Source organism: Nycticebus coucang, chromosome 8 (genome assembly GCF_027406575.1).
Source record: "Nycticebus coucang isolate mNycCou1 chromosome 8, mNycCou1.pri, whole genome shotgun sequence".
Classification (NCBI taxonomy): domain Eukaryota; kingdom Metazoa; phylum Chordata; class Mammalia; order Primates; family Lorisidae; genus Nycticebus; species Nycticebus coucang.
In genome coordinates this window covers 84758904-84772846 of record NC_069787.1, presented here as the reverse complement: position 1 = coordinate 84772846, position 13943 = coordinate 84758904, and the positions used below count along the sequence as shown (strand labels likewise).

Here is a 13943-nt window from a genome sequence, read left to right as displayed (position 1 = left end):
ACAGTTTAAGCTGTTCACATTAATGGAAAATATTGATAAGCCTGGTAGAATTTTGGGTATAGAGTTTTTCAAAAGTCCAGTGGACATTTTTAATCCTTTTGCCACTGTGGAAGTTAGAGTTTGATCAAAAGTTTCTGAGTGAGTTTACTTTTGTGGTGGAGGATTGCACTGGTCATTATGGAGGATAGATCTGAGAATATTCTGGAGAGCTGGGTTAGTTATGGCAAATTTCTTCAACATGTGAATGTCATTAAAGTATTTAATTTCTTCATCATAAATGAAACTCAGTTTAGCTGGATACAGGATCCTGTGCTGAAAGTTATTTTGTTTTAGGAGATTAAAAGTCGATGACCACCCTCTTCTAGCTTGAAAGGTTTCAGCAGAGAGATCTGCAGTCATTCTAATATTCTTTCCCTTGTAGGTTATGGTTTTCTTACATCTGGCTGCTTTCAGAATTTTTTCCTTCATATTAACTTTAATGAAGTTAATTATGATGTGCCTGGGGGATGTCTTATTCGGGTTGAGTCGTGCTGAGGTTCTGAAACTGTCTGCTATCTGAATTTCAGAATCTCTTGGCATGTCTGGAAAGTTCTCTTTCATCATCCCATGAAGAAGAGCCTCTGTGTTTTGCAAATCAACTTTGTCACCTTCAGGGATTCCTGTATGGTGTGTATTAGTTTTCTTCGAATTATCCCAGAGCTCTCTGGGAGAATTATCTATTTTGCTCTCCATTTCTCTTCCTCTTTGAAAGTTTGGGAGTGTTCAAAAGCTTTGTCTTCAATGTAAGAAACCCTTTCTTCTGCTTGCTCCATTCTCTTACTGAGGAATCCTGCTGTATTTTCAGATCTTTGAGGGCTGCAAATTCTTGTCTCAATGTGTCAAACTCTTTGGTGATTTTGTCTTTGAATTCCTTGAATTCTTGAGACAACTTTTGAAATGCTCCTTGAATTTCTAATTCCAACTTTTTGTCTATTCTATTAATCTTGTTTATAATCCAAATTCTAAATTTTAATTGCAGAATTTGGGGCTCACACCCCTGGAGATATTCTGGAGTCATACCTCCTGTCTCTCTGGGCAACCAGGGGAGGCCAGGCATCTTCTCCAGTGGCGGCCACTGGCAGAGCAGATCTGGGACAGAAACGCAGGCCCCAGGGATCATAGCTGAGATAAAGGCAAGCAGGCAGAGGCTGGAACCGACAGCTGAGTGTGAGCTCCAACTCTGCCCGCCCCAACACAAACTGCAGCCGAGACTGGGCAGTGGCACAGTCCGGGAATAAATTGCAGTTTCTGTGAACCCAAACAGTGTCTTTTCCACAGGGCAATATAGCCAGGCCAGAAACAAATTCTGTGAAGTTGTTCTGTTCTGTTAGCAACATCAATCAGGGGCGAGGCTGGAACTGAGTAAACTGCCCCAGCCTCCATTAAGCACCAGAGGTTGTCAGGCTTCACCTCCCTCTGCCAGATGGTGGCAGAGAGCAGTGGCCTTGCTGAGGATAATTACATCTCCCCATGACTCAGGCAGGCTCAAACTCCTGGAGCATCTGCTCATTGGAGGCAACTGGGTCACAGTCCTGCAGGGTTACCAGTGACTGGGTGTGACAGAGGTGCAAGGTGGGGGAGGGGGCCTCAACCTTCTAAGACTAATTTATTTGCTAGGCAGATCCTTGTGACCTAATGGAGCACCAGAGTGAGTCATACTTGAGCTGCCAGCAGACCTCTGCTATCCAGTTGCTGGAGACCTTTTGCACTATCCCACCTGAGACAGGTGCTGACAGAGACAATTAATTTGGACCTCTTGAACTGGGTCAATCACCCCAGGACTATCCAAGTGGTACCCTGAGTGTGTGGTTGTGGGAAGGTTTGATTTTCCTTTTCCAATTATTGCCTGTGGGGTGCAGGGTGACTTAATTTCTGGTATTTCTCCACAGCGGAGACTTCAACCCAGAGTAACTGATTCACTAGGGTAGGACAGAGACCAGCTGAAAACAAGACAGAGCCACTTAGCCCCACCACACCAAGCAGGTCCCCAGTTTCTCAGGCCATAGCACTGTACAGGTCCTTGGCAAAGCTCTAGTGGAAAAGGTAGAGACACCAGTCCCAGCTTTTTGGCAAAAAAAAAAAAAAAAAAAAAGTCATTTGGTTAATCACTACTCCTGGAGCCCCCAACCCAACTTCTCTTTATCTGCTCATCTAGTCAAATGGTATAAAATAATCATGGGGTAGAACCAGTGGAAAAACTCCGATAACATGAATAACCAGAGTAGATCAACCCCCCCCAAGGAAAGATATGGTGGATACAACTGAAGATCCCATTCATAAACAGATGCCTGAGATGTCAGAGAACTCAAACTTATTAATAAGAAAAGAACAACTGGGTGTTCGCAGCCGCCGCCGCGCCGCCTTCGCTGTCTAACGCCAGTGCCGCCTCTAGCTCGCCGAGCTCCAGCCGAAGGAGAAGGGGGGTAAGTAAGGAGGTCTTTATACCATGGCTCGTACAAAGCAGACTGCCCGCAAATCCACCGGTGGTAAAGCACCCAGGAAGCAACTGGCTACAAAAGCCGCTCGCAAGAGTGCGCCCTCTACTGGAGGGGTGAAGAAACCTCATCGCTACAGGCCTGGTACTGTGGCACTACGTGAAATAAGACGTTATCAGAAGTCCACTGAACTTCTGATTCGCAAACTTCCTTTCCAGCGTCTGGTGCGAGAAATTGCTCAGGACTTTAAGACAGATCTGCGCTTCCAGAGCGCAGCTATTGGTGCTTTGCAGGAGGCAAGTGAGGCCTATCTGGTTGGCCTTTTTGAAGACACCAACCTGTGTGCTATCCATGCCAAACGTGTAACAATTATGCCAAAAGACATCCAGCTAGCACGCCGCATACGTGGAGAACGTGCTTAAGAGTCCACTATGATGGGAAAACATTTCATTATAAAAAAAAAAAAAAAAATTCTCTTCTTCCTGTTATTGGTAGTTCTGAACGTTAGATTTTTTTTTCCCCATGGGGTCAAAAGATACTTAAGTATATGATTGCGACTGGAAAAATAGGGGACAGAAATCAGGTATTGGCAGTTTTTCCATTTTCATTTGTGTGTGAATTTTTAATATAAAATGCGGAGATGTGCAGCATTAATGCAAGTCAAAATGTTTCAGTGAACAAGTTTCAGCAGTTCAACTTTATAACAATTATAAATCTGTTAAATTTTTCTGGACAATGCCAGCATTTGGATTTTTTTAAAACAAGTAAATTTCTTATTGACGGCAACTAAATGGTGTTTGTAGCATTTTTATCATACAGTAGATTCCATCCATTCACTATACTTTTCTAACTGAGTTGTCCTACATGCAAGTACATGTTTTTAATGTTGTCTGTCTTCTGTGCTGTTCCTGTAAGTTTGCTATTAAAATACATTAAACTGTAAAAAAAAAAAAAAAAGAAAAGAACAACTGGTCCCACTTCATTTTGGTAAAGAGACTTGAACAGAAGCTTCTCTGAAGAAGACAGGCACATGGCCTACAAACACATGAAGAAATGCTCATCATATTTAATCATCAGAGAAATGCAAATCAAAACCACTTTAAGATATCATCTAACTCCTGTAAGATTAACCCACATAACAAAATCTCAAAACTACAGATGCTGGCGTGAATGTGGAGAGAGGGGAATGCTTCTGCACTGCTGGTGGGAATGCAAACTGGTACATCCCTTCCAGAAAGAAGTTTGGAGAACTCTTAGGGAACTAAAAGTAGACCTGCCATTTGATCCTGCAATTCCTCTACTGGATATACATCCAAATGACCAAAAATCACTTTACAACAAAGATATGTGCACAAGAATGCTTATTGCAGCCCAATTCATAATTTCCAAGTCATGGAAGCAGCCCAAGTGCCCACCAACCCATGAATGGATTAACAAATTGTGGTATATGTATACCATGGAATATTATGCAGCAATTAAAAAAGTTGGAGACTTTACTTTTTTGGAGACAGAGTCTCACTATGTCGCCCTCAGTTTAGTGCTGTGGCATCACAGCTCATAAACCTCAACCTCAACCTCAGACTTTTGGGCTTAAGCAATTCTCTTGCCTCAACCTCCCAAGTAGCTGGGACTACAGGCACCTGCCACAATGCTTGGCTATGTTTTGGGTTGCACTTGTCATTGTTGTTTAGCAGGCTCAAGCCAGGCTCAAACCTGCCAGCCTCGGTGTATATAGCCAGCATCGTAACCACTGTGCTATGGGCTCCACTGAGACATTACCTGTTTTATATTTATATGGATAGAGCTGGACCATATTCTTCTTAGTGAAGTATCTCAAGAATGGAAGAAAAAATATCCAATGTATTCAACACTATTATGGAATCAATATATAATCACCCTCACTTTCATACAAATGATAAAACATAATTTTAGCACAGAAAAAATGGGAGAAGAGGAGGGTGAGGAGAGGGGTGGGGGGTAGATGGGTAGAGGGAGGGTAATTAGTGGAACCTCACCTATTGTGCATATTGCAAGGGTACATGTCAAATATATTAAGAGTAGAGTATAAATGTCTAAACACAAAAGTTAAATAAGTGAGGTGAAGGCCATGTTAACCAGTTTGATGTGAACATTCCAAATTGTATATAAAATCAGCACATTGTACCCCATAAATGCATTAATGTATACAGTTATGATCTAATGAAAAAATAAAATAGCCATGGGGTGGGAGTTGGGGGTTGGGGGAAGAACTTTCTGTTTCAATTGACCATTCAGTTTTAATAGTAAAAGACTTTTTTTAAATTAAGTCATATATACATAGATCATGAATACATTAATGCTTTTGTGGGATTCAATGTATTGATTATATGTACAAATTAGAGTGCTTACATTCTGCACTGCCAAGAACACAGTAAGTTAAGCAAGTAGACAGCCCTCAGAATGGGAGAGGATTTTTGCAGGTTATATTTCCGACAAAGGTCTAATAACCAGAATCCACAGAGAACTCAAACTTATTAATAAGAAAAGAACAAGTGATCCCATTTCATTGTGGGCAAGAGACATGAACAGAAGCTTCTCTGAAGAAGACAGGCGCACAGCCTACAGAAACATGAAAAAATGCTCATCATCTTTAATCATCAGAGAAATGTAAAAGACTAGTTAATGATAACAATTCATCTCAAACCTTCAGAAGGAAAGGATAATGTTTTGTGGAAAATTTATTTCTTTTTGTGCAGCAGGTTTAAGTTATTGGTTTTTTAAATCAGCACTTTTTAAAGGAAAAAACTTGACTAAAAATCTGTCACAGAATTTTGAGACCCATTGAAACAAAGTTTAATAAGAAAAAACAGTGTTGGAAGAAAACATAGGAAAAACTGTACTGGACATTGGTCTAGGAGAAGAATTTATGACTAAGGCCCCAGAAGAAAATGCAACAAAAACAACAAAAATTAATAAATGAGTCTTAATTAAACAAAAAGGCTTCTGTACAGTAAAAGAAATAATCATCAAAGTGAACAACATGCAGCATGAGAAAACATATTTACAAACTGTACATCCAATGAAGAACTAATAATATCCGAGATAAACAACTAAAACAAATCAGCAAGAAAATAACCAATGACTCCCATTTAAAAATGGGCAAGTGACATGAACAGACATTTCTCACGAGAAGATTTGCAAATGGCCAACAAACATAAGAAAAATGTTCAACATCACTAATTATCAAGAAAATGCAAATTAAACCCACAATGAGATACCATCTTACCCTAGTCGGAATGGCCTTTATTAAAAAGTCAAAAAACAGGGATCAGGCATAGTGGCTCATGCCTATAATCCCAGAATTTGGGTAGTAAAGGTGGAAGAATAGATTGAGGCCAGGCATTTGAGACCAGACTGAGTGATGTAGCTCCCATCTTTATGAAAACATCCATCTTTATGAAAAAAATTTTTTAAAAAGTATAAATAAACAGATTTGGCATAGGATGTGGTGAAAGAGAATGTTTATGCATTTTTGGTAGAAATGTAACCTCTATGGAAAACAGTATGGAGATTTCTCAAAGAATTAGAAGTACATCTACCATTTCATCCAGCCAATAAGCCACTGGGTATCTACCCAAAGGAAAAGAAGTCATTTTATTAAACTATACCTGCAGTCATATGCTTATCATAGCGAAATTCATAATTGCAAAGATATGGAACCAATTTAAGTGTCCATCAAATGGTGAGTAAATAAACACACACCAGGAAATACCCCTCCCTCATAAAAAACAACACAGCAGCTTGGATAGACCTGGAGGCCATTATCCCAAGTGAAATAACTCAGGAATGGAAAACCACATGTTCTCACTGTTAAGTGGGAACTAAGCAATAATATGCGTGGTCATACAGACTGTCATAATCAACATGGGAGAGTCAGAGGGAAAGACTGAGCGAGGGTGTGGAATAAGAAACTGCTCATCAGGAGCAATAAACACTAATTGGGTGATAGGTACACTAAAACCCAGACACCATCACTATCAAACTGACCTATCTAAAATTCACTTGTACTTCTAAATCTGTTGAAATAAAAAACAGCTTAATATACAAAAAGGAAAGAGGAAAAGGTATCAAATGATTTCCCAGTGTGGTCTGGAGGGTTGGTCAAATTAAATGAAATGACAGGAACATATTTGGGAGAGGATTAAAGAGTAATATTACAAATATAGATGAAAAACATGAGATCACCTCATAATGCAGAAGCACAACTGCTTTAATCCCATTTATTCTTACTGCCTGCCTAGGCAACAGTTGTTTTGATTTTTAGATTTTATATGACTAATTGTCTCTTTTTCAGAACAGAAACATTTGATAGATGTTGAAACAGGATAGTGGTGTTGATGATAAACTATCCTCAAATAAAGTAATTTCTTATCTGTAGGATTGTGAGTAGATTATGAATTAAGCCAAAATACACTACTGAAGAAAAATGAGATGCAATGACACTGAAGATTCAGAGAATAAAAGGGACTAAAAATAAAAGGAGGTAAAGGTACTACTACAAAAGGAGAAAATTAACATTTGCTGACAACTTTGTACGGTATGCCTTGAATTGTGACAACATCACCCATATTTTTACTGTTAGGCAAAATTCAAAGAGAAGTAAAAACAATTTTTCAAAACTCCCTTGATTGGATCCCACATTCATTTTGACTAGCTCATCTACTTACTAACGTAGCACAACTTGTGGAAGAACATAAACAGAAGTCCAAGTTCTGATTCTACCCTTACCAATCAACCTCTGAATTTTTTTAAAGGAGGTAGTCATATGTATGTGTGTATGTACATAATTCCGGATTATTATGAGGGTACAAATGTTTTGGTTACATGAAATGCTTTTCTACAGTTTGAGTCAAAGCTATAAATGAGCCCACTGCCTAGTCAGTGTAAGTTGTACCCATTAGGTATAAATTTGCCCATCCACTTCCCCACACCTGCTTGACTTCCATTGAGTTTTACTTCCACACATGCACGTCAGTGTTGACCGGTTAGTTCTGATTTAATAGTGAGTACATGTGCTGTTTGTTTTTATATTCTTGTGATACATCACTTAGAAGAATGGTCTCAAAAAAAAAAGAAAGAAAGAAGAAGAAGAATGATCTCTGATTTTAATTCCTGTGTAAGACTCCATACAAACAGAATTTGTGAATTCCTCAGGCTTCAGAATTTTCTCTTTGTGGCAGAGATTTCATTGCAAATCAGAGTTAGGACCCTATGATTTGACTTTTAGGTAACTCTGCCACAGGGAAAGAGTATGCTACTGGTTTGAACTTTAAACATTTTACTTCTTGAGATAGTTCTTGTAAATTATTAAACTGGCCTATTATATTATACTTTAGTCCCATTCATGAGTATTATTAATGTTAAATTCACCTGAGAGATAAATCCATTATCAGGGTGCTCATAAACTAAGCACAAAAAAAGCAGCTTAGGAAAAAGCAGAAGGAATAGCGCCACTGAGTGGGGCCTCTTTGGCACACCTAGATGCACCTCTCTATAGGTGGGAGAGAAAGAAGAGCATGGCGAGCAGCAGGTGCTCAGATTATCATTCCACTGTCCTATATCAGTTCAGATTGTCAGAGAGTCAGGCCTTGAGCTAGAGAGGCTCTTAACTCACAGAGCGGCAATGTTGGAAAACCTCCCAGTGGAGAAGTTTACTTCTACTAAGACCTCAAGGCTATAGCACAGGTGCACAGCTGTACATTGATAAAAAAAATTACATAATGAGAATACAGAGTGTCTACTCAGAGTGAATGATTGTTATATAGAACATCAGAAAGAACATCTCATAAAAAGGCACATGTGCTTCAACAGAGACACAGTGAGAAAAGGGTAAACATGTCCTTGGAGAATCCAGGACTAAAAGGAGCCTCAAATGGTTCTATACATGAAGAGGGGGAGAGAAAACTGCTCCCCATGTAGCAGCCAACCTGAAGGCCTTGAGAGAATTAAAACATTGGATGGGAATGTTTAAGCAGTGTTCCAAAAGCTATGCAAAGCCACTCCTGCATAGCTTCACAAGATGACAAATGTCTTAAGGGGCTTGGTGTAGAAATAGGTGAAACGGCTGAATTTGACAGCATGGCAAAGGAGACTACTGATGTCTGCCTTATGCATTTATTCAAGCAAACAAATTCTTAATGAGCCCCTGCTGTGGGCCTGAGCATCAGCCCCCTACTGAGAGCCTTCAACAATTTCTACTGCTGAAGAATTAAAGCCGGGCTGCTCAAGAGTGAATCCAAATGCGATTTCACCCTTCTCACTCACATCTCAACCTGGAGAAAATAATGTGGGAGGACAGTGCTCTCATGGGAGCTACCTCTGTGCTCATGTCCCCATCCCAAAGGTGGCATGCTTAACCAACTTACTTCCCACTTCTGAGTCCACCTTCTGCACTGCCAGAGGTCCCACCTCCAAAACCATCTGCATTGCTTCACTGGTAAAATACAGGTAGGAGGAAAAGAGAGAAAACTATGACTCTTATCCCTAGTGTAACCAGACTGAGGACAGAAGAAATGACAACCCTCTGTGGGCTCAACAAACTACATAGGTCTGTGCATCACTATACAGATTTGAATGTGGTCAATTGTATGGACAAAACCCATGACATCCCCAAGGTAAGGTGCCACCAGGATACATAGTAGGTGTGCACATTATTCAAGTGAAATTTTGTTATATTGGTACAATTGCTGCTGTAAAAAAGTATCACAAATTTAGTAGCTTAAAACACACACACTTTCATTATCTCACAGTTGGGTTTCGTAAGGTGGAACTCAGGGTATTTGCAGGCAGGCTCATGTTGGAAGGCCTCACTGTGTCACACATGACTACACCAAACCTCACTTAAATACCTAACGTAGCAGATCATAACATGCCTCCTCCATCATGATGCAAATCACAGTCCTTTGTTCTGGATGCTATGGGATCTTTCACAAAAGAATCTCTTTTGTGAAATGTGTGACTTTGTATTTTGCATGATGACCTTTGTCCATGTCTTATCTGTTTGGCTACACCAAGCTGCTGGGGAGCAGGGGCTGTGCTGCATCAGCTCTGTGCCCAGCAGCTGGCACCGTGCCTCGCACACAGTAAGTACTCCATAAGCATCTGCTGAAAGCCATGTGAGCAGTCTTCCTGCCTCTCATCAGCACTGTTAACACCTGGTTGACTAGAGAAGATGTGTGCTCCTTCCAGAGGAGCGCGGGCCACCTGCAGTGTTATTTGGGACACGCTCCCATTCTTTTCTTCCACTATCTGTGCCCATCCAAAGCTCATTTCCTGGCACCAAAGCTAACACCAGCACTTCTTTGTGCTTCCTGTGATTACTCACAATTCTGAATTTTCTACCCAACCAAGTACATTTCATCAACTGCATTTCTGCATCTCTAGCAGTTTTGGGTTCCAGAAAGCAAACTAAGGACAGAGCAAAGAAAAGAGCTTCATCTCCTAGCAACCCAGCAGTGATCTGGAAGGGGCAGTCATGAATATTGGTGATGGTGAATCAAGGAAGAACCTCAACTCCAGCTGTTAAGTTCCAGGCTTTCCTTCACTCTCCCTTTTCCCAGGTTATCCAGGCTGTGAAGATAGGGTGTCAAGCTTCTGGTCAGCAGAGGTTCAGAGATTTTCATTCAGCTCCATTGGCCTACAATATCCCCTTTCCAAAGCCACTGCCTGAGAAACAAGCTTTGCACTGAGCAAGAGGACCAAAAGTGTTCCACTAAGTCTGAAGCCAAGCTCGGCACAACTGGGCTGGGCTTTGGAGTCCACATGCTTCAATCTGAGCCCTGCCTCCCTACCATGTTAGAAATCCTAGAGGAATTACTTAGCTTCTCTAAATCTAGTTGCCAAAAGGGGTTCTTATGAGCATCTATCTCATGGTATAATGTGGGTCAACTGACAAGATAGATGTACAAGTTCGTTGAAAGCTTCTGGGTGCGTCACAGGTTAAGAAAGTTATTCCAGTATGCAGTTCAAAGAGAATTAGCCCAAAGCCAGTTCTAAGTCCTTTGTCCTAAAGGCAGGTAGGCATATTCAAACAGATGCAGTTCCTTTTAACATGGCTAAAACAGACATGAACTTCATCTATGTGCAGCCATTGATTCATTCAGTCAATATACATTGATTGCATGTTTGCTGTAAACTACATATTTTCTAGGTGCTGGAGGCAAGTCTGAGGACAGGGAGACTCTAAAGGGTTCAAGAGATGATAATGTTCTGAGATAATGGCAGCAGGATTAAAGAGACATACACAGATTTAATTGATATTTTGAAAGCAGAAATAGTAGATGAGATAGGGTGAAGAAGGGCATATTGGCAAAGGAGAAGATGGAGTTAAGGACAACCCTCAACTTTCTAGATTGAGCTACTGGACAGATGATGCCAAACACACAGGTGGGACCCAGGAAGAGACAAATTGGGGAGGGGATGCGATGACTTCAAGTTGAGTCACAATGAGTTTGAATTCCCTGTGGGACACCAAATGAGAGAAATTTGTCAGATGATTGGGTCTGGAATTGTAGAAGAAAGCTGGGTTCAGCAGATAGGACTTGGGAAACACCAACATAAATGGAAATGAGTGGGACCACCTGCTGAGTATCTACTATGCATAGCCATACAGAGATGGGTGGTCTCTTCTCTCACAAAGTTCAGCGTCTAGTGCAGTGGTTCTCAACCTTCCTAATGCCACGATGTATTTTCATTGTTACAAAGGGGTTGCGACCCACAGGTTGAGAACCACTGGGAGGAACAACAGACACAAACACATTGACTCTAAAATGTTAATAGTAATAATAGTGCATAAATAGTACTGTGTAGTACAAAGGATTGTGGAAACCCAAAGAAGGATGGTATTACTTCTTCCTGGGTAGGCTGGAGAAAGCACCCAATAGTGTTGGCATTTGGGCTCAAAGACTGAGCCAAGAGCTAAAGGGGTTGAGGATGTGGAGGTGGTGAAAAGAGCCAGCTGAGAGTAATTGAGAAGGCGAGACCCACGGAGTGCTGGGCTGTGCCATTTGTACAGTTCCTGGGTGCAGTGGGAAAGACGGGAGGGAGAGATTGCAGGTGGAAAGGTGAGAAATGAGGCTGGGAATGCATATCCACATCCACTAATGCACACTAAGGGGATTGACGGTGATTCTGTGGCCCCTGGAGATTTTCTTTCTTTGCTTGTTTTTGTGTGTTTTGGAGGGAATAAACACAATGAAGTCTGCATTTTCAAAGGATGACTCTAGCAACACTGTGGAAACTAGATTGAGGAGAAACTGGTTAGAGCTGTTGTGTGCAAGCCTAAGTACATTTTCTGTTTAATTTTCACTTGCTGTGGAGAACAGGGCTGCCTCGAAGGGATCTAAGGCTCGTGGTCAAATTCTATCATTAATACTTGCTGAGTCTTCATGCAAGCACTTTACATTTTGGGGATTTAGCTGTCAAGTGAACCTTATAATAGCTCTACTTTCTTCGATCTATTCTATGAGGATGCAGTAAGAAAATGCAAGAATACACGGAAAAGTATTCAGTGGGGTTTACAGAATTTTGCATGCATGCTAGGACAGGATCTTTGGTAGAATCAAGAGACAGAGACCATATTAGCATAAGAACTCCTCAAAGTTTGGCCATTGAAGGTCATCAAAATTAGCAATTCTGACACAACTGAGGGTTATACATGTTTCCTTCCAAGCATAATTGTTTCTGGGAATTTTCATTAATGTAATTGGGAAATCCTATGTTACATTTCCCAATTAAAACACACTTCACACAAGCTTTCTGTGGATATTATCCTTCATCTTTCCACCACTTATAGACCACCCACATATATGTGGAGAAACAGAAATGCAGCTGGGAGAACTTGGAGGACTATCAAGAAAGGTATACATTGATATAAGGTAAATACCTGCAAATTTGCCTCATTTCAGGAATATGAAGTATTACTTACAAGTCAGATAATCTGGCAGAATGGAAAATATGACAATGACAGCAGAACCCTCAAAAGGTCAGGCCTCAACCCTGGGCAATTAACCACCTCAAGTTTGTTTTACAACTTCCCACATTTCAACAATTGTGGCATAGGAGAAAGATAAAGCAATTTATCAATAAAAGTTACTTAGACACTTTTTCTCTCTTTTAGACTATTATACTTTTAGACTATTATTAAATAACTGTGTTTGAGATCTTGTTTAATTTTGTGATTAATTTGTGTAAAATAACTAATTTCATGGTAGTCCTTCCCCGTTAAGCTCCTACAGTGAAAATCTTGCCCAATTTTCCACGTTTTTACAGATCCGCTCGTTCCTTTGCTCTAGGGAAGGAGATGCAAAAGTTTCTGCTCAAATAGAACTGAATGTATAAAAGATGTGAATTTCTGTTTTTATCCTGTGGTATCCAGTATCTTTGTTCACTGACCACGCATGTTCCCTTCAACCCAAGGAACGCCACTACAACCTTGTCAGTGAGGTGGGCATCAGGAGTGAACAAGTCTCCTGGAGAAAGAAGAAAAAGTAAAGGGTAAAATTGCCTGGCACCCAGGATGTTAGAACAGGTATTCAACAGCCTTTTATAAACTGGATAGTAAGAAAAGCTGCCTGTATACATGGCCTCGGTCCATCGTCAAGGGGAACAAATGACCTCACTCACCTCCCCCTATGGCTGGGCCAATAGGGCCTTCCTTCCTTCACTGTGGCCAAATATCCTCAGAATGTCATCTCCAGCCTAGCCTGGGTCGCAATGTGCCCACTGGACTAGAGAGAGTAGTCTTGCCCTCACCACTTCCCAGGGTGCAGACAACCAAGGACTCCTTGCTTGCTACTCAAACTTCTCAGGTGTGCGTATGAAGGTAACTTACTTTGAATGACACTTTACCTGGAGATTGTGTGGCTTATCTATTTATCCAAGCCAGGGGAGCAAGTCAAATGCCTGCCAGATAAAATATTAATAAATGAGAGTAGCAGGCTGGGCTGAGCATTGATGAACTGAGCACGTGCCACACATAGAAGCTGCCACTGCTCAGTGCCAGTGATCTTCCCCATGGCAGCTTGTGGGACCACGTTATCACTTTCTTCTAATTATACAAGAGAAGTGAGAAATTCCATCTTTTAGAAGAAACTAATTTTTACAGATCGGCATGAATTCACTTTTAAAACAATGCTATGTAGGTTAAACAAAATGAATCTCTAGGCCAAATATGGCTTGGGGGGCACTGATGAGAGGGGCGTGTGCTCTCACCTACGCCTGGGACCGGGCCAGGTCTGCCAAAGGTAGTGTGCCACACCGCTTTGCTCCGACCATGGTAGAACTGCTGCTGCAGAACTGCCCACTGATGTGGCAAATTGGCTTACACTGCACCAGATGCTGTGTGTGTGTGTGTGTGTGTGCTTGCACATGCATTGCCAACTATAAAGTGAGATACCTTGCCCATGAAAACATTACTCAATATTCTCTCAA

General features: G+C 41.0%; 1 protein-coding gene across 1 annotated transcript; it reads left to right on the top strand.

The window, feature by feature from the left end:
- The first annotated feature begins 2379 nt into the window (after positions 1-2379).
- Positions 2380-3413, top strand: LOC128592141 (histone H3.3A). Its single transcript, XM_053599992.1, has one exon. It carries the CDS (start codon positions 2486-2488, stop codon positions 2894-2896), a length of 411 nt encoding a protein of 136 aa, XP_053455967.1. The 5' UTR covers positions 2380-2485; the 3' UTR covers positions 2897-3413.
- Positions 3414-13943: the final 10530 nt, after the last annotated feature.

Excerpts from the sequence above, each read along its gene's own strand:
- LOC128592141 (XM_053599992.1), top strand. The coding sequence starts at position 2,486 with ATGGCTCGTACAAAGCAGACTGCCCGCAAATCCACCGGTGGTAAAGCA.